We start from the raw sequence: 21430 nt of genomic DNA, 5'->3' as shown, positions 1-21430 counted from the left end.
CTTCGGGGCTCCGCGCCTGGGGTCTACTTTCCTCCCGGCTCCAGGCGCAGGCGCAGTCACTGAGCTCTTTTCCGGGCGGGCGGAGCTGCGGAGCTCCCAGGCGGCTGCGTCCCTGCGGCGGGCAGCGAGAGGCGGGGCTTCGCCCAGTCTTACGTCACCTGCCTGAGACGGCGAGGCGGCGCGAGTCAGCATGCTGTCAGCTGGCCGCAGCGGTCCAGTGTTGCTGCAGCTGCGGCGCTTCAGGCGGCGGCCAGGGATCGCAACCTGTCCTTTCCTGTACGGCCTTGGACCAGAGCCCTTCGAGGGAGCTCGGTCACTTTGCTGCGAGTCCTCTCAAAGAGACACGCGAGATGGACAGAGAGAGCACCAGGTGGCACGGAGACAAGTCCCCGGCGCAGAGTCGCCTCCATCTCTCCCGAGTGTCCCGGGAATTGGGACCAGATGTCTTTCGTCTCTGGAAAGCCTCAGACTGCCCACGCCTCGAGAGCGCGAGGACTCCAGCGGTGACCTGGCCCAGTCTGATCCCGCACACGGGGGATCCGGGGCTCCCTCACTGCCAGCCCTGGTCGAAGAACTTCACCTCTCTTCCTCCTCAGCTTCCAGAGAGGAGCCCTTTCGGAACGGGGAGCTGATTTTAGCTGAGACTGGGAAGAGAGAAACACAATTTAAAAAATTATTTAAGTTGAGCAACACCGGATATTTAAATAGTAGCTGGGGGGCAATCCCGTTCAGCGATATCGTGGGGAAATTCCCTGGCCAGATACTAAGGAGTTCGTCTGGTAAGCCCTTTATGCTGAAGAGGCCGGAACTGGAAGACTATGTATTACTGATGAAAAGAGGCCCTGCCATAACGTATCCAAAGGTAACGCGATGGAAGTTAGGTGCATAGTGGTTCCAGAAAGCAAAACATGCAGTGCTACAGACCTGATTCACCTTAAAGCACATCTCAGACGGTTCGGGTTTTTGTTCTCAGCTTTAAAAATAAAAAATCAGTGAATTTGGCTTTTTTGCTAATTTTAGGAGGAAACAGCCAGGTTTTAATTTTAATTCGGAAGTCTCCATTCTCTCCTCTGTAAAGTTAATAGAATATCGACTTACTATCTACAGTGATGTGGACTCACTAGACACATAAGTACTTTGCAGGTTCAGCATTCAGCATGTTGAACTCTTTGGGGGATAATTTTTTAGTACTATTATGATGATATTTTAATCATATTTAATTTAATAAGGCATGTTCCTAGAGATATGTTATCTAAGATGGATCTATTACTATGCTTTCCCTTTAGAAAAAAAGTTTTGTATTAAAACAGCTAAAATTAAACACTAGACATGAAAGGAATATCATTTATGAATAGATTAAATACCTAGTTCCTTGTTAGACTCTTATACTCATCATCCATTGCTAGTGGTTTATTTCAATCCTTAATTATTGTCACTGTCCTTGAGTAGAATATCCTTTTGTAATTGTACCAACTTCTATTCCCAAATGAGGAATCATTCACTATTTATGCAGCAAATAATTGCCTACCTTCTGTATTCAGGGCACTTCTTCAGGGAGGTAGGGTGGTGAGCCACAGTCCTTGCTCTTAACACAGACCTTACATCCTAGAGGGGATGACAAAGAACAAATAAAAGAATACGATAATTGCAGATAGTGCTGAGTGTCATGAGGACAGATTAACGGTGATCTTGTATTGGGTGACGTGGGGGAAGAGAATTTTTTATTTATGGTGGTTAGAGAAGGTTTCCAAGGAGGTATATTTGATAAGAAACCCAATTAAGAAAGAACCAGTCATGCAAAAATCCAGGATCCAAGTGCTCCAAGTGCAAAGGGAAGAGGATTGCAGAGTTCCTATTGAGGACTGAATGGGTGGGTGAAGGAGAAAGTGGTTATGAAATGTACTTGGAAAGATGAGAGTATTTTATTGCATATCCACTAGGCGACTATTGGAAGGTTGTAAGAAGGAATCAATCTATATTTTAAAAGGTCTGCCTAGGGTTTTAAAAGAAAACGCTTTAGGCTAGTGGGGTATCATAAGCTCTAAATGGAAACTGTCTTTTTTTTGTTTTGTTTTATTACTGTGTTGCTTCTCTTTTGACTGTTCCAACCTAGCCATAAAAAATGACTTCTGTAATTTCATCTTGTTTTCCCACATCTTTTTTCTCCCCACTAGACAAAACGTGAGAAGATAGCTGTATTTTTTTAAGTTATAAAAGTAAATCTTTAGTGCGATTTCTGCCTTTCCATTTGTCACAGATAAAAAGTCACAGTATTCCATTCTAAGGAGGACTTTAAATACTGGTCTTGCTAGGTGGTAACTTCTCTTTTTATATCTCAAGTGGTGGCTGCAGGAAATTTGACTTCAACTGTTAACAATTTTGAAATACTTTTTAAGGGAGTACCTCAACTGACTTTTGAAAGCACAACACATTAGTTTTATGTTAAAATTAAAAGCAGGTCTCTGAGAACAATTTTAAATACACTTCCTAACAGATACTTGTGAAATGTCAACATTTCACATGGTCAGTATCAAGCACTGTTAGATTTGAAATAGAAATAGAAATGGCAACATTTCCCCAGTTTTTAAATTAAATTTTCTGCTAATTTGCATGATTATAACACTTATATAAGAATTTTTGGGGAGTAGAAATTGTTGCCACTTAATGAAGACTAAATCAAGTGAAGGCCAATTATTAAAACTTTAGGCTGAGGATTAGATTGATATTATTGAATATCGAGAAAGATATTGGAATTCCTGTTGAGGGAAAAATTGTTTGAAACTGAAAGGGTTGTTTAAAAGGCTGAAGTTTTAAAAAGTATAGAAAACTCAATAGTCGAATGATATTTCATAACTTTGGAGGACCTCCAGTAGTTTCAAATCCCTTTTGGAAAGAGGGAAGGAAATTAATAAATGCTAATGTCCCACCCAAGTTTTGGACTGAAATTGCCAGATGTATATAGTGGGATCCAACTTAGAAAATTCATCCCATTGAGACTATGTAGTCAGAATGGCAGGAAGCAAAAACTAAAGTGTACTCAGGTTTCTTTATTTTATAATACATATTAGGTTTCTGTGTCTCATGTGAAAGATCCAAGAAAATAGAACTGCCTTCTCTAGGGCATTCCATTGAAATGAGTACCCAAGCTGCCTCCCATTCTTATGTGATGTTATCTATGCTCCCTACTATCTCTATCCCCATGTGCTTGGCACATAGGAGAGAAGGTATATGTCTGAAAGAGTCAGCATTCATGATTGAAGCTTTTTGACTAATACATATTAAAAATTATGTGTGTATCATTTGGTCCAGGCCTTAGTCCAACACTTCAGAAAAGACATTCTGGCTTTTAATTAGACAACTATACCTGTTAAATATTTTCTTATGCAACTAAACCTATATTTAAAACACAATTTTGTGACATGACAGAAGGATGCTGAAAGCCCTCCCCCTTCTTTTAGAAATTTCATAGCAGCTTTTCCCAGAGAAAGAAAAGATAGCAAACACACACTTGTCAGATATGCTGATTATTAGTAACTTTGAAAGGTTTGGTATTAGAGAAATGTTGAAATAAATGCTAACATTTAAAATTTGTGTGTAACATTTGGGTATAGTGTAATTAATGGTCAACAACATGGTCTTTGGGAGTTATTGATTCTACTCTTTCTATGCCCACTTAATTCCTGGCTGTATGACTTTCGACAAATTATTTAACCTCTTTGATTTTGAAAAGTATCTTTGATACTTTTCTCGTATTATTATTCTGATCAAACAAGATAATGTATGATAGCAGTTTGTATATGGTAAAGTTTCAATAAACAGCTATTATTGCTATTATCCATGATATTCTTGTTAACAAAACCATTCTTCAATTATAGCATTTGGTAGCTAGGTCCTCTTGCCTTGCTGGTATCCTAATTCTAAACAACTTTATCATTTCATGCAGAGATTATGTAATAATTTCTTAACTTATCTTTCTGCCTCTTAATTTTTCTCTACTCTAGTATATTCTGTATTCCTGTCAGATTTTCATTAAAAAGCCATTTATGTTACCTCAGTGACATTTCCCAGTTACTTACCAGGTCAAGTTCAGATGCTTTAGCCTGGCATTTAAGTCTCTCCTTATCGCTCCTCCTGGGATGGGCAAATTGTATTTACCTACGTTTTGTTTAAAGCTTGTGACTGTTTCCTTTTTTTTTTTTTTTAATCAGAAGTGTGAGTTTATTAATTAATTTTTGTTACAGATGTTTCTCCTTTTTCCCCCACTGATTCCCCCCTCCCTGCCCTGTCCCCAGTTTGTTTGTGACTGTTTCCTTAAATTCCCCACTCTGTCCTTAAACTAGGACAATCTGCTGAGTTCTCCTTTCTCTTATTCTCTTATTATATTGCTTTATTTGCTAATTAAATCGTGAATCTCTTTTTTCATCAAGTAAAATATAAACTCTTGCTAAGCAGGGCCACGGTTTAATCCTTTTTTTTTAGTTCTTATTTCTTTTCCAAGTCCAACATCATAGTATTTGATAAGAGTGGGTGCTTAGTACATATTTATTGGTTTCTGTGTTTGAATCATAGGATATAAATATGATGCTGTTGATGATGAATATTCATCCAGGTGATACTGTTTTGGAAGCTGGCTCAGGCTCTGGTGGAATGAGCTTATTTTTATCCAGAGCAGGTAAGAGATTGGGATAAATTAGATGAATTTAAGTAAAAAAGAAAACACTCAATCTGTTCATAATAACAGAAAGTTAAATAGATAAAGATGTTTCAGAAAATATTCATGTAACTTTGGGATATAGAGAATTCTCTTTCTTTTAATATTCTAATTTTTTTTTTTTTATCCTTACCCGAGGACATTTTCCCATTTTTTTGTTCAGGTAGAGTGGGAGGGAGAGAGGGGAACAGAGAGAGAGAGAGAAACCTCCATGTGAAAGGAACACATCAAGTGGCTGCCACCCGCATGACCGACCAGGGCCGGGGACAAACTGCAACCGAGGTACGCGCCCTTAGCGGGAACCAAACCCGGGTCTCTCAGGACCGCAGGCCGACGCTCTAACCGCTCAGCCAAACTGGCCAGGGCTAATTTTTTTTAGTATGTTTTTATTGACTTCAGAGGGACAGGAGAGAGAAAGAAACATCAGTTGGCTGCCTCCTGCATGCCCCCTGCTGGGGATCAAGCCCCAAACCTGGGCATGTGCCCTGACTGGGAATGGAACTGGTGACCTTTTAGTGAATGGGATGACACTCGACCAACTGAGCCACACCAGCCAGCGCTAGTGAACTCTCTTTGAAACCAAATGTAACCAACTAAATTTTCTTTCCATTTTGTGTGTTTTTTCAGTCACTCTTTCTAACCTGTTTTCTTTGCTTTTGCTTTCTCTTGCTCCCTTTATGCTTTTTAATGCTTCTACCTTTAGAGAGAGAAAAAAAAACAAAAACTAAACTTTTTATTGAAGTATAACAAAGCTACAGAAAAGTGCACCGATCATAAGTGTATATATTTCAGTGAGTTTTTTAATATATTTTTTTCTTTATTGAATTTTAGAGGGAGAGGGAGAAACATCAATGAGTGCATGGTTCAATGCTCAACCACTAAGCCATACCAGCCGGACTATCTGAGTGAATTTTTATATAGTGGCCACCTTCATGTAGTTATTACCCAGACCAAGACAGGGAATGTTACTGCACCACAGAAGCTCCCCATGTTCTCTCTCAGTCCTTATCCTCCCCAAAAGTAACCACTATTCTGACTTTTATTATCAGTGATTAGTTTTGACTGTTTTAAACCTCATATAAAAGGAATCACACAGTATATACTCTTTTGAGTTTGGCTACTTTCATTTAAAATTCTGTTCATGAGATTCAGCTATTGCATGTAGCAGTAGTTCTTTCATTCTAGTTGCTATATAGTTATTCCATTTTATAAATAAATCACAATTTACCCATTCTCTTGATGGGCATTTTAGATGAATATTATGAATAGTGCTGCTCTGAACATTCCTGTACTTGTCTTTTGGTGCACATATGTACATGTTTTTGTTAATAATAGTAGCAGATGAATTCTCACTAAAAGAATATAGAAGAAGGGCTATCAGCTGCTGGGCTGATACACTATTACAGGTAAAGAATTACTATTGGTGTTCATAAATAAATTAATCATAATACAGAACTAAGTTAAAGCTAGATCATGAAGAATTTTCCTGTCTTTAAGAAAATCTATATGAATTGTCAGGTGGCAAAAGTACTGATTGAAGGGAGTACCTGGTCAAAAATCAAGAGGGATACCTTTATAGTAAATATAAATATCTTTTCATGTTCCCACCACTTGGTGTGGCTACTGTTATCCTAGCTGATTATTGTTCCCTATTACTACTTAGTTCCTCTGAATGTCAGGGTTGCTTTCTGGCTGCCTGTGCAGTGTTCCCTTCCTCACCTAATAATCGACTCCTGAACAGTGACAGAACTCTCTTTGGATAGATTTTTTAAAAATCATTTATGTTGTTCCTTATTGATACATTCTTTTATTTTTAGCAAATAAACTTTTACAGCAGTTGTAGGTGTATATGGGTTGATTTTATAAAGATTACAGATAGAAATATACTGCATTAAATTTAAACCTTTTTTGTTTTTTGACCTACTGCCATTACATACAAACAGAATCCAGCTTATACTAGGTCAGGAAATTCATTCTGGCTTCTCAAATCTTTTGTTTGAATCTCTTCTGTACAAAATTAAAGGTAGTCATTTCTTCACAATCTGTGACAGATTCCTAAATGCATTTGACATAGTGAATTTATAAAAATCTGTGACACAGGCCCAGCGGGGGTGACCCAGTTGGTTGGAGCATCATCCCATACACCAAAAGGGTTGTGGGTTTGATTCCCAGTCAGGGCACATACCTGAGTTGAGGGTTTGATCCCTGGTCAGTGTGTGTGTGGGAAGCAACCCATCAATGTCTCTCTCCCTCCCCCTTCCCTTCCTCCCACTCTAAAATCAATAAACATAAAAAAAATTGTGACACAGGAGGAGTGCCCATATTTCTAATATCTATATAGTATTGATGGAGTGTCATGGCACGAATAATCACAAACTTATGAGTGATCAAAAATTATTGCTATTGCCCTGGCCAGTTTGGCTCAGCGGTTAGAGCGTCGGCCTGCGGTCTGGAGAGACCTGGGTTCGGTTCCCATTAAGGGCACGTACTTCGGTTGCAGTTCGTCCCCGGCCCTGGTTGGTCGTGCGGGTGGCAGCCACTCGATGTGTCCCTTCACGTCGATGTTTCTCTCTCTCTCTCCCTCCTCTCTCTCCCTCCCGCTCTATCTGTACAAAAAATGGAAAAATATCCTCGGGTGAGGATAAAAAAAAAAATTATTGCTATTTACCTTTGGGATGGATTTTTTTCCCTCCAAAATTATATTTTCCTGTTGTTTCTTTATCTTATGCTACTATTAACATTAATTTTTAGCCCTTGAGAATATGATGACTTGCAGCTGGACTTACATTTCAAAAGACATCTTGGAATTTAAACTTTTCATTAGTAAACTACAGACTTACTGATCTAGGAGAGCCTCCCAAATGGTAGCAAACCACCTCAGATAGAGGTGGGTGGGAAATTAATTGCCTTGTTAAAATGCAGTAGTCGTCTATGAAACAGCAGTACTACTGTGCTAAACAGTTTGAAAATTCTTCAGGTACACACAAGACTACAAATATTTTTTAAATAGGTGAAAGGCCTAACCTCATCCACAACAACAACAAAAAAATACAAATTAAAACTATAGTGATAAACTATATTCCGTTTTTAGATTGACACCCATAAAATGTTTGAAAGAGAGTATGGAGAAATAGGCACTCTGATACATTGTTGGTAGAGTATAAATTTGTATCATTTTTTGGGAGGACAATTTGGTAATAATTTTTAAAATAAAAAATTTACATACCCCTTGAGCCAGCAATTCCACTTTTAGGACTTTATTCTCTAGATATATTGGCTCACATGTACAAAAACTTGGACATAATAATTTGTGTTGCAATATTGTTGATAATAGCATAAACCTAGAAACAAACTAATTTTTTTTTTTTTTATCCTCACCCGAGGACATTTTTCCATTTTTTTGTACAGATAGAGTGGGAGAGAGAGGAAGGGAGAGAGAGAGAGAGAAACATCGACATCGATGTGAAAGGAACACATCGAGTGGCTGCCACCTGCACGACCGACCAGGGCCGGGGACAAACTGCAACCGAGGCACGCGCCCCTAGCGGGAACCGAACCCGGGTCTCTCAGGACCGCAGGCCGACGCTCTAACCACTCAGCCAAACTGGCCAGGGCGAAACAAACTAAATTTTTATCGGTAGGTGATTGCTTAAATAAACTTGCATAGTCATACAGTAGAACATAAAAGCTATTAAGAACAATGCAGTAGATTGTTAATCACAGAAATGGCACTGGTAAGTAAAAAGGAAGGTACAGGGCACAATACATCACAATGTGTGTTAAAAACAAAGAGAAAGAGGTACTTGCACATTTGTATAGGCACCAACTATCTTGGGAAGGGTAAATAACTAGTAACATGGTTACCTCTGAAGAGGGAGATTGATTGAGTATTTGGGATGAGATAGAGACTTTTGTAACCTTGAACTATTTGGAATATTTTTTCACATCCATGTTATACCTTTTCGCAATAAATATTTATATTATTTTATGAACTGATTAATACTATGAAATTATCATAAATTATCTTTTTAAATTAAGTTGGATCACAAGGACGAGTTGTAAGTTTTGAAATACGGAAAGACCACCATGAACTGGCTAAGAAGAATTATAAACACTGGTGTGATTCATGGAAAATCAGTCATGTAGAAGAGTGGCCAAACAATGTGGATTTTATTCATAAAGATATTTCAGGAGCAACTGAAGACATAAAATCTTTAACATTTGACGCAGTAAGTTTTCAAAAGTGGTTCCTAGGATATTACTTAATACTGAGTATGAAGAAAACAAGGAGCATACTTCTTTTATATGAGAGAGGGTCTTCCTTCATTATTTACCCCATTTTTATATCTGGCACGGGAGGAATATTTTCCTTCAATATCATGGTGGGATTTAGAGCAGAGAGACTTACTAAATCAGTTGCCAAAGTTGTTAATAAATGGGTAGTGACCAAGGGGTAGTTGAGCATCATTAACCTCAGCATTTTTTAGATAAATAATAATTTGGAAGCAGCACTGGGAGCATATTGAGCCCAGCACTTGACCTAATGTGGTGAGACTGGGGGAATAAATAGCTTCTATTTGAGGGAAAAGGCAAGAGGCATCTTTAGACAATTAAAGTTAGGATATAGAGGAGTATTGGTTAATGATGTTGAGAATAGAAGCATTTATCATGAACAAAGTTCCAAAAAGTGGAGTGGAGAAATTTGTGAAAAAGGGAAGTGGTGGGAGGTTGTTAGGGAAGCAGAGTAGTATGAAGATAAAAGGAAAGATGAACAGAGGATGACATTTTAATCTGTGAGCAGTGATTGTGGAGATGTGGGACATGGAGGTATTAGTTAGCTTCAGCATTTCAGAATTCTAAGTTGCCTTATCCTTGATAACGCCATTATCAATTCATAGCTTGACACTCTGGACTGCAGTCTAGGTAAGGAGTCTTCTCCACTTTTCTTAACTGGTTTTTGGAAGGTTCAGTTATTTTAGGACTTTTATACGGGAACCTAGATGAGTAATGAAGTAAAGTTCAAAGAGGAGAGTAATAATTTTTATCAGGACTCTTTCTTTATCTAAAGCCTATAATTTGAGTGGCACAGCTCCCTGAACACAAAGACCACAGTTCTTTTTCCTCACCCTTGTTTGGCTTGTGTATTATAGTTTAATAAGGGGAAAAAAAGAAAAATAATTGTTTTACCTTGGCCATCCATAGAAATGTCACAGAGACCTGGGGAGGTTATTTGGCCATCAGAATTTTGCTTGATGAGCATGAAACACAACAAAGGATTTAACATCGTTGAAGCTTTGTAGTCACCTGCTGAACCATTTCTGACCTAAAGGAAAGAATACTTCTTACTCAATTGAATCTCTCTTGAATAATAGTGCCAGATGAGTACTCAGTATGAGAGAATATAAAAGGAGGACAGCTGTTTGCTGCTGGGGAGACCTTACATAGTACTAGGGGCAAAGAATTATAGTTGGTGTTCATAAACAAATTAATCACTATACAGAACTACTAAGTTAAAGCTAGATCATGAAAAATTTTCATTAAGGAAGTCTATTCATTGTTAATTGGTATAAGTACTGCTTGAAGGTAACACTTAACCAAAAATTAAGAGGTGTAGATTAAATATAAATTCTGTTCATGTTCCCATCACTTGATTTCAGGTTACTGTTATTCTGAGATTGCTCCGTTTGTCTAGTTGCTGTCTCTCCTCCTGGGCCTTCACACTTGCAATCCATTCTCTTCATCTCTAGGTTCATGCAGTTCTGGTATTCTCGCTCTCCTGCTGAAAAACCAATTAGGAAGACTTACGGTGTCTTTCAGAATCTGATCTCAACCTTCATTTCTTCTCTGTCCCTTTATGTAACCTATCTATACTCTTGCCATACAAAATGATGGTAAATAAATAAAAAATGTGTTAAACCACAAAGACAAAGAGAACAGAAAAAGAGAAAATGGCTAATAAAATGTTTTTAACAAATTTTGCAAACAGCCTGACCATCAGAAGAGGAATGGACAAAATGGACTACTAACAATAGTATTATTTAACATAGTAAAGTAACTGTATTATATCTACATCAATAAATCTCAAAGACATGGTGCTTAGTGGAAAAAAAAGGCATTATAAAAGTATGTATGGAATAGCCACATATGTATAGTTTTTAACTACATAACATTTATAATTTACAGTTATACACATATGTTGTAAAAGTATTAAATTATTTGGGAGTATTATCACTTCAGAACAATGATTATCTCTGAGGAGAGAAAAGTAGCAGGGGAAGTAGAGGAAATAGTTTTGGAGTCCATTCTGCCAGGTTCATCCTCAGGTTCCATAATAGACAATATGACCTTGGGTAAAGTACTTAATCTTTGTATGCTTCAGTCACCTCACGTACTGAACAGAAATAATATTAGTTATAATAGTATCTATTTCATAGAGTTGTTGAGGATTAAATAATTCATGTAAAGTACATAGAACAGTACCTAATATATAGTGAACATTAAAATAAATATTAGCTATGATTTTCATCATTATTTCTCACCTGTTTAAATTCTACTTTTCCTTTAAAGCTTAAAGGTTGTCTCCTCCATGGAATGTATCTTAATCATCTAATTGGAGGATTATCATCTTCCTCTGAATTACTGAACCACTTTGTTTCTTGATTCAACAAGCATTTATTAAAGACCTGCTGTGTGCTGTGCATTATGCTAAGACAGAAATAAATTATACATTTAAAGGAGCTTTCAATCTAGAAGATAGCCATATTAACACTTATTAAAAAGACTCAGAAGCATGAAATACCATGGTTGTAGAATTGGGTGTGATGAGATGATGCTGCGAATGCGGTCATAAGGGACTATATCAAGTTATATATATATCATGTTAGGGGGGATTAGACATTATCTTGTAGATAATGGAAACTACTGAGTTTTTAAGTAGGGGAGTAGAATGTTCAGATTCCTCATTTAGAATAATTCTGGTGTAAGAATGAAGGCTGTGAGTCTATATAGAAAGCTATTGTCATGTCTCAACAAGATATGATGAGGTCTTGCCCTGGCCAGTTTGGCTCAGCGGTTAGAGCGTCGGCCTGCGGTCCGGAGAGACCCGGGTTCAGTTCCCGCTAAGGGCACGTACTTCGGTTGCAGTTTGTCCCCGGCCCTGGTTGGTCGTGCGGGTGGCAGCCACTCGATGTGTCCCTTCACGTCGATGTTTCTCTCTCTCTCTCCCTTCCTCTCTCTCCCACTCTATCTGTACAAAAAATGGAAAAATATCCTCGGGTGAGGATAAAAAAAAAAAAAAAAAGATATGATGAGGTCTTGAACTAAGGCATTAGTAGTAGATGACTTGGAGAAATGCTTAAGAGGTAGATTTGTGGGACAGGATCATTTTAATCCCAACAGAAGCATAAAACCCTACAAATTTTCCAAAGAGAATTCAAGAAAATGACTCCAAGTATCTGGTTTGAGTAACTGGATGAATAGTTAATATGTACTGAGAATAGAGCATTGAAGAAGGTTGGCAGGTTTCTTGGCTATCTGATTTTTGGTCCTTGTCAACAATATAGTAAAACTACAGTCGAAGAAAGCTACTTATGTCCATCATGTTGATCCTTTAATTCAGTCATTAAGATCTTTACTTGGATATTTAATAGAAAACTTAAACTCATGTCTAAACCTGAATTTTTGATTATTTCTCCCCACGCTTGCTTCTCCCATAGTCTTCATCATTTTCCTCATGAGTAAATGACATCTCCATTCTTTCAGAGGTTTAGGCTAAAAACATTGGATTCATTCTGACCCCTGTGTTTCTCTCACATCTCACAGCCAATGCTATTTGGCTTTTACCTTTTCAAAATGTATACTACTTCTCATCACATCCAATACTGTTTGCTGTTGCAAGCCATCATTATCCTTCCTTGCTCTCTCCTCGTCTTTTTTTTTTTTTTCTTTATTGCTGTATTAGAGACAGAGGAAAGGAGAGGGAGAGAGAAATGAAAACATTGATGAAGGAGAACATCGACTGGCCACTTTGATTGGCCATCGAACATGCCCCCCACCAGGGATCAGGCCCACAGCCTGGGCATGTGCCCTGACCAGGAACCAACCATGAGTCGACGCTCAACCACTGAGCCACACCAGCTGGGCTCCCAGTCTTTTCTATATAGTTTTTAAAAGTCAGTCATAATGTACACAATACCACTAAATTATGCACTTGTAATAGCAAGTTTTGTTATGTTTACTATGAGAAAAGTTTTTTTAAAAAGTTAGATTGTATCATTCTTTAAAGCTCTCCGATGGCTTTTCACTTCCTTAATAAAGTTAACGCCCATAAGATTCTACCTAATCTGCCCCTCTCTTGCTCTCACCACATTCCCACCATTTAAGAATTCATCTCTTACTATCTTCCCCATTTTGTCTCCACTGCAGCGACAGTGGCCTTCTCAGACTCACCAAGTATTGTACAGCCTCAGAGCATTTGTATTTGCTGGTCTCTCCACCTGGAGCACACTTCCCTCTTAAATTTCCAAGAATAAGGTTAATCATTTTCTTCAGGTCTCTTCACTGACCAGGCTATGTATAAATAGCACTTTCTTTCCCTGCCCTGTCACTCTCTGTCCCTCATATTCTGCTTTATAATTCTATAGGTCTTCATGTCACTCATGACCCTCTGACTTACATATTTATCAGATATTTGTTTAAAGTCTGTCTGTCCCTTTATTAGAATATAAGTTCCATGAAATAAAATAGTATGTTATCTCCCGTTATATCCTTACCACTTAGCAAAATGCATGGCACATGGAAGGTGCTCAGATAGGTGGTGAATAAATTAATGATCATGTTTCTTGACCCCTTAATACTGTTTCAAAAAAAAACACACCCTTGCCCTGACTGGTGTGGGTCAGTGGTTAGAGCATCGTCCCACACACCAGAGGTTGTCAGGTTTGATTCCTGGTCAAGGACATGTACCTAGGTTGCAGGTTTGGTCCCAGGCCAGTCGGGGCATGTGTGGGAGGCAACCAATAGATGTGTCTCACATCGATGTTTCTCCCCTTCCCTCTTTATCTTCCACTTTCTCTAAAAAAAAAAAAAAATCAATGGAAAAAATATCCTCTGGTGGGGATTAAAACATCATCAATAGAATAACTTCTAATTTAGTAAATATATTGATGTGCCAACTACTCAGCTGTCTGGAATTCTTTCAATAATAGTCACTTTATTTTCTATTTTGACCATATTTGTTTAGTTTTTCAGTACTTTTTTTTGGAAAATTTTATTTACTCACGGTATTCATTTCACATCTTTTGTGAGTACAGCCCTGTATTCTGCAATTGAATAAAGAATAAAGAGATATGGGTGCCTTTCCCATCCCCCTCCTCTTTCCCCCAGGCACATTACCTTTGCCTTTCTCTCCCCTAAGCTCCAAGGACCCTTCTTTTGCTTCTGTAACTTGTTTCCTGAGCCGAGGCAGCCCAGCTAGTGCACTTCCACTACCTCTGTTAACTTTCTTTTTCTTTACTTATTTATTTATTTTATTTTTTATCCTCACCCGAGGACATTTTTCCATTTTTTGTTCAGGTAGAGTAGGAGGGCGAGAGAGGAACAGAGAGAGAGAGAAACATCGACGTGAAGGGACACATCGAGTGGCTGCCACCCGCACGACTGACCAGAGCCGGGGACAAACTGCAACCGAGGTACATGCCCTTAGCGGGAACCGAACCCGGGTCTCTTGGGACCACAGGCCGACACTCTAACGGCTGAGCCAAACCGGCCAGGGCTATTTACTTATTTATTTTTATTTACGAGAGAGAGAGAGAGAGACACTGATTTGTTGTTCCACTTATTTATACATTCGTTGGTTGATTCTTGTATGTGCCCTGACCGGGATCCAACTGCAACTTTGGTGTATCTGAACAATGCTCTAACTGAGCTACTAGGCCAGGGCTGTTAACTATTTAAATAAGTTTCCTTATTTAAAAAAAGGAAAACAAATAAGGGACATGATTCTTACATTTTAGAATCTCTTAAAATTAATATTCAGAACTTTTCTTTTGAATATAAAAAACATACTTGAGATAACATGAATTTCTATTGACAAAAGCTCAGCTAAAGCATTGAAACTTTGTATATACAGGGTGAGGCAAAAGTAGGTTTACAGTTTGGGAAATAATAAATAGTACAAGAATAAACTGTTTCATGCACTCACAGCTATAAGCCTACTTTTGCCCCACCCTATATGTACGTGTATAAAATATAGCTAAAGAACGATTCCTTAATTACCAGTATTGAACAGTGCAAGACATGCCATTACAGTTTTTATGTGGTTAAGTACTGTGACAAATTGTATAATAGATATATATCTTTTGAGGAGTAGTAAAATGACAGTTAGTACTACTATATTCTAAAAAATTAAATACTTTAACTGGGTACGTGCTTTCCAAAATTGGATCATTTTACCATGATTTAAAAAGAAAACCTATGCTTTATTTAAACAGAACTCAGTCTGATTCTCTTTTCCCTCTACAGGTAGCTTTGGATATGTTGAATCCTCAAGTTGCTTTGCCTGTTTTATACCCAAATCTTAAACAGGGTGGTATATGTGCTGTATATCTAGCAAAGTGAGTAATGTGAATATTACTTTAATGTGATTTTAAACACATGTTCATTTTGTAACTGAGTTAGATAAGTACATCATCTCGTAAACCTTAGGAAACAACATATGTCCCAAATCATTTATATTGCTGTTTAAATCATCCATTGTATAAGTAGCAATATAAGATGCATATTTCTTCTGGCAATTTAGAAGAAATGTTTTAAATGTATAATATGAACAATAACGTTAAATTATGTTCTCTATATTTTTTACTTAGTATTCTGTGAAGTTGCTTATTATGTGCCCTAACTTGCATTTTTACTTTCCCCCCTTTATTTAATAGCATTTAAATTTGGATAAGAGGTATAGGAAATTGAAATATAAAGTTGTACAAGAATTTAAAGAATATCTTTTACTTTTCTGAAAGTATCACACAGGTTATTGAACTTTTAGATGGAATTCGCATCTGTAAACTTGCTCTTTCATGTGAAAAGATAAGCGAAGTCATTGTCAGAGATTGGTTGGTTTGCCTTGCAAAACAGAAAAAAGGAATTTTAGCTCAAAAAGTAGAACCTAAAATCAACATGGATTTACAATTACATTCTCAAAAGAAAATTAGAATTGAAGGTGAGATGTTTCAAGAGGATGACCATGGTGAGCTTCAATTTTATTTTATGCATGTGTTTACAATAATAAATGGAGAATGGTTTCCTGAGTGTATTGACCAACAAATTGTAATTATAAAAATATTTCTCAGGGATTTTTTTTTGTATCTAAACCAATTTAAATGTGATATTTATGCTGTTAAATTAAAATCTGTAAGGGACAGAATGACTGCTTGCCTTTTATGTAAAGCTCTGATATCTTTGAAGAACTTAGCTTCTTATACTATTTATATTTCACTTGTGACAAGGAGGTTGTCTTTTGAAATACTTTATATATAAACTAAAGAATTTTAAAATTTAGATCAGTGATTATTACTGAAGGAAAATAATTTCATAGGGCTTGCAATGCAAATAACTAATATTTGCTTTATGCTGCTAGAATTCTCTAAATTTAGGCCCTTGTATGTACACATTATTTAGGCTATCAACAAATTTTCATATATCCCTTGATTTATTATATGAGTTTATCTATTTGATTATAAAACCCCATATATAAGTTTATCATGTAATCCTTGATAGATTTTTTTCTGTAAGATAACTGGCATAGTAGCTACAGAACAAAATGCTAAAAAAATATGTGAAAGAAAAACTTACAGTAAAGGGTCATTAATTGTAATTTAACAGTTTTGAAATATTTGAACAAATTATGAAATATTTTATATAGCTTACAATATTTATTTTGTTCTATAACAGAAGAATCACATTCTGATTTTCCATATGGATCATTTCCCTATATTGCTAGACCTATACACTGGCAAACAGGTCACACAGGTGAGTAAATGTTTTCAGGTAACATTAAGTGGTGTTTTCCTCTAATTATTATAATGACCTTACTTTTTTTCCCCTTAAATCAGCTTTTCTTGTCAAGTTGAGGAAGTTCAAACCACAACTGAGTACCTCAGATGACAGCAACTGATTTGAAGACAGAAAAGTATCAAAATAGAACTTTATATTGCAAATCATTACTTTCAATAGATTGGTATTTTTAGCTCAATATGATTGTAACTTTTACATATAATTTTGAAAAATAACAAAAGCTAAAAGATGTGTAACATTTCAAAACTGCTTAAATGTCCCTTTTGACACTTGTCTTATAGTCAGTTTGTCATATTGTAGTTAATGATTCCAGGTTGGTTTAGTTGAGCCATCTCATTCTTCACTTCCTGTAAACCACTCCATAGATTTGTCTTTCTTCATGAAATTAGTTTTCTTTTCTTTGTTTGATTGATGGTCATTGGCTACTGAAATAAAATATGCATTTTACGGTAAATTTTATGTATCTGTATTTTAAATACATATTTTAATGGCTTGTATCTTAAAAATGACAGAGAAATCTGCGTTACAGTACTGTATTTGAAAAAAATCTCAATAAAGCTACGAAAGTCAAAGCGCGAAGTGGCGAGGGACGACTGTATAGTAAATAATAGGGGAAAACTGATAGGAATGATATAATCACCTTAAAAATTGTAACAAAAAATTTAACAATTCTGTCATCACTTTTATCCTTCTCAGAATCATTTTAAAAGAACATCAGAATTCTTGTTATTACATAAATTAAATGCTTGGAGAAATATACTTTATAAGTATGAATTAATTAGGACTAAAGCTTATTATACATAGGCACCAATTATATGTGCCTTACATTGTTTTAATAACTTAATAGTTTTTTCATTTAGTATGTATTGTTCTTTTTTTTTTATTATTATTATTATTTTTTTTATCCTCACCCGAGGACATTTTTCCATTTTTTGTTCAGATAGAATGGGAGGGAGGGAGGGAGGGAGAGAGAGAGAGAGAGAGAGAGAGAGAGAGAAACCTCGACGTGAAAGGGACACATCGAGTGGCTGCCACCTGCACAACCAACCAGGGCCGGGGACTAACTGCAACCGAGGTACGCGCCCTTTGCGGGAACTGAACCCGGGTCTCTCTGGACCACAGGCCAATGCTCTAACCGCTGAGCCCAGTCGGCCAGGGCTGTATTGTTCATTTTTAAGGTTATCCATATTTTACAGATAAACAAATGTTTAGAGTGGCTAGGTTGTTGTTTAAACATAGATATTTTATAGGTTTTAAAGTAGTAATGCTGCCCTGACCGGTTTGGCTCAGCGATTAGACTGTTGGCCCATGGACCAATGAATCTCGGGTTTGATTCTGATTAAGGACATGTACCTCGATTGTGGTTTGTCCCCAGCCCTTGTCAGGGTCATGTGGGAGGGAACCAGTCAATGTGTCTCTCTCACATCAATGTTCCTCTCTCTCTCTCTCTTTCCCTCTCCCTCCCTCCCAATCTATCTGAAGATAAATAGAAAAAAATATCCTCGGATGAGGATTTTTAAATAAATAAATTAATTAATTAATTAAAGTAGGAATGCCTGGGAGGATAAATGCTATGCCTGGAATGATCCCTTACCTAGAACTGTTTAAAATAATATATACATTCTAAATAACATTTTACAGAATTTTCATTATGTGGAAATTTTTAACCTAAAATCTCTGCCTTTAGACTTTATAGTCTATGGTAGAGTTAGACATTAATCATATAAATATAAAACTAAAACTAAACTTACATGATTAAAACTAAAACTGTTATATATGCTCCAAAGAAAGACAGGGTGCTGTAATAGGGGTTTTGCTGTAGTTTAGTAATTACCTGTGAAGGACAACTGAGCTGAGACCTGAATGGTAAGTAGGAGTTACAGTGGGGAAAATGAGAACAAAAAGACCAGTGATGTTGGGGTTGAGTGGAACAAACTGGAAAGATAGGTAAGGGTCAGGCTATACAGGATTTTATAGACCTGTGAAAGAGTTTGTCTATCCTATGAAAAATGGGGTAGCACTGAAGATTTAATGAAGGGATAACATGCTTAGAATTGTTTTGAAAGAAATCATTCTGGCTGCATTTGAAGGACTGACTGACTGTTCTAGTACTATATTTCTGTATGGTAAGTATCTGAACACTAGTACAATAATGGCTTGATAGAAGCTCTGAAGTACACATTTAAATCCCATCATGGAATATTCCCTTTTCTTCTGCCCTTCTGTTTAGCAGCAAAGTTCTTTCATTTATTGTTTTGAATGCAGACCTTAATTATACTATTGGAGAAGGTGCTGGCTTAAGAGCAAAGAAAAGTTGTGCCTTCTACTCCTATTTCATGTAAAATAGTTTCTGTTTAGTACACTGTGCTCAGTAGATGTTGAATTGAACAAGACCTCTCTGACAGTGTCCATTCTAACTTTGAGTTGACAACCAGATTACATAAGCAAATAAACATTTATGTATATAGTTAATCAAAGTCTAGCTTAAGTCCTTTCCCCATCTCTCCATCAAACACTAAGCATGTTTACAGTCTAACTTAACAGGACAGATACCTTCTTCTAAAGTTAGATTTCTGTGTTTATGTCTGTCTCTAGTACTGTGAACTAAAGATTTGTGAATGACTTACAGCTGTCTTCCCAGGGCCTGCCAGGGGCCCTGGCCTTTTTTTTTTTTACCAAGTATATGATATGGTCGATTCAAGTTTGCTGGTGTTTTGTGGTTTTTTTTTTAAGAGAGAGACTTATTGACTGCCTTTTGCACGTGCCCTACAGGGGATCAAGCTTGAAACCTGGGTTTGTGCTCTGACTGGGAATGGAACCGGGACCTCTCAGTCCATGGAACAATGCTCAAGCCACTGAGCCACACCGGCGGGGCAGTTTGCAGTTTAAGCCTACACTTGATCATGTATTATTTCATCTGTTGCCTTGGTTGTCTCGAGGAACCTTTAAGTGTATAGCTTCTAGGATTGTGGAAGACCTTAAGTTTAAACTTGATACTTCAGAGGCAATAGAGAACTTTTGAAGGTTCCATTGTCATGTAAAAGGAGATAATTTTTAAAAGTTAATCTTTTAGTGGTATCTGAGTGTTTAAAGGAAGGAAAAAACTTAAAATATTTCATAGTAGCACATAGTATACAACTATGAGGTAGTAATAAACAATAATAAGGCGAGGAAAGGAGGCAAATGTAAAAAAATATATTTGTGAAAGAAGAACCAAATAAGCTGGTAATTTATTGGATGTAGCAGGAAAGCTCTATTATTTCAAATTTTTATCCTCTATTCAGAAACTTTTTCTTACTTCTCTGGGAAAAACTGGACTCAATCAATAACCAGCTCATATACTTCCTCTGAAAAGCCTTCACTAAGTCTCTCAACCCACGGAATTATGGAGTCTTTTGTGCTCCTAAATGTTGATCATATAATTAGCATTGCCCTTATCACATAACTAATTTATAAGCCCTGATTATGACTTAAGTGTAAGGATTTTAAACCTGGATGACTAGAATAGTTGTGACAAAAATAAAGTTCAAAGAAGGATTTTTGAGGAAAAATGATTTGGTTTTAGATTATATAAATTATGTCGTCCCATGCCTGCCTATAAGACTCAGGACTAATGTTCGGTATATTGTTTTTTTCCTTGGCTTCACTCTATAATCTGAGGAGTCATTAGGTAATACATACTAATACATATCCAAGTTTCAGATGACTAGCCTACGTGTCATAAGGCTTAAGACAGCATAAGGTAAAGAGAAACAATGTATAGTTGACTTTCTAACAATGTGGGGGTTAGGGGTGCCGACCCCCCATACAGTCAAAAATCCAGGTATAACTTTTGATTTCCCAAAAACTTAACCTAACTACAGTCGGCCCTTTGTGTCTGCAGGTTTCACATCCACGATTCAACTGCAGATTGAAATAGTATTTTCAATCCAGGGTTAGGAATCAGTGGAAACAAGGACAGACTGTACTAATTGTCTACTGTTGACTGGGAAGCCTTACCAATAACAAACACTTAACACATTTTATATATTATATGTATTATATACTGTATTATTAAAGTAAGCTGGAGAAAAAATGTTAAGAAAATTGTAAGGATAATACATTTACTGTATTTATTGAAAGAAAAAGCCACACACATAAGTGGACCCATGCTGTTCAAACCCACGTTGCTTAAGGGTCAACTAGTTTAGTTAGTATAAAAATATGCAGTATATTCAGCTAAAACTGGGTTCCCATCTTGCTGTTTTTGTTGTTGCTGTTGTTTTACCTTGCAACTGTGACATTTCTGAGTTTGTTTCATCATTAAAATGAGTATCATAATGCCACTCAAAGATTTTGGAGGGACAGGTCAGGAGTTAAATAAGACTTTATCTTTATAAAGTGCCTACCACATGATTAATGATTGTGATGTTATCTAAATTTGTAAAGAATGCCTCTTCTATCCCCCCTAGCCTTGTCAAAATGAAAAATACTTTGTTCTTAATGTCATAAACATGTTTATATAAAACTTGTTTTTTGAACACTTTGGTTTGAGGAAAGAATTTTAAAGGTAGAAAAACATGTTTTACCTGAAAAGTGAGTAGTTAGTTGCTTGTGTTTGAAAGAAAGAGGAAAGCATTGGTAGCCACCTATTGCTAAGTTTTAGCATAA

At 36.8% G+C, this 21430-nt stretch overlaps 2 protein-coding genes across 2 annotated transcripts in view; one reads left to right on the top strand and one right to left on the bottom strand.

Moving 5' to 3' along the window:
- The first annotated feature begins 175 nt into the window (after positions 1–175).
- TRMT61B (tRNA methyltransferase 61B) lies at positions 176–17227 on the top strand. The gene is made up of 7 exons (XM_036262814.1): positions 176–862; positions 4570–4672; positions 8750–8940; positions 15233–15324; positions 15727–15953; positions 16658–16735; positions 16819–17227. Exons 1-7 carry the CDS (start codon positions 191–193, stop codon positions 16878–16880), a joined length of 1425 nt encoding a protein of 474 aa, XP_036118707.1. The 5' UTR covers positions 176–190; the 3' UTR covers positions 16881–17227.
- SPDYA (speedy/RINGO cell cycle regulator family member A) overlaps positions 16441–21430 on the bottom strand; it is a 42136-nt gene continuing 37146 nt past the window's right edge. The window contains exon 7 of the mRNA XM_036262813.1: positions 16441–17205. Within this exon, the coding sequence (XP_036118706.1) occupies positions 17114–17205 (92 nt within the window). The 3' untranslated portion in view covers positions 16441–17113. The remainder of the gene's footprint in view (positions 17206–21430) is intronic.

The sequence above is a fragment of the Molossus molossus genome, unplaced genomic scaffold (genome assembly GCF_014108415.1).
Source record: "Molossus molossus isolate mMolMol1 unplaced genomic scaffold, mMolMol1.p scaffold_m16_p_15, whole genome shotgun sequence".
In the NCBI taxonomy this organism is placed as follows: Eukaryota; Metazoa; Chordata; class Mammalia; order Chiroptera; family Molossidae; genus Molossus; species Molossus molossus.
This window is presented reverse-complemented; position numbering and strand designations above follow the sequence as displayed.

What these genes read in the sequence shown, in the direction of transcription:
- TRMT61B (XM_036262814.1), top strand. Translation starts at nt 191, where the DNA reads ATGCTGTCAGCTGGCCGCAGCGGTCCAGTGTTGCTGCAGCTGCGGCGC. An exon ending in CTGCCATAACGTATCCAAAG is followed by an intron (nt 863 to 4,569) that starts GTAACGCGATGG and finishes TTTGAATCATAG; the next exon opens with GATATAAATATGATGCTGTT. An exon ending in AATCTTTAACATTTGACGCA is followed by an intron (nt 8,941 to 15,232) that starts GTAAGTTTTCAA and finishes TTCCCTCTACAG; the next exon opens with GTAGCTTTGGATATGTTGAA.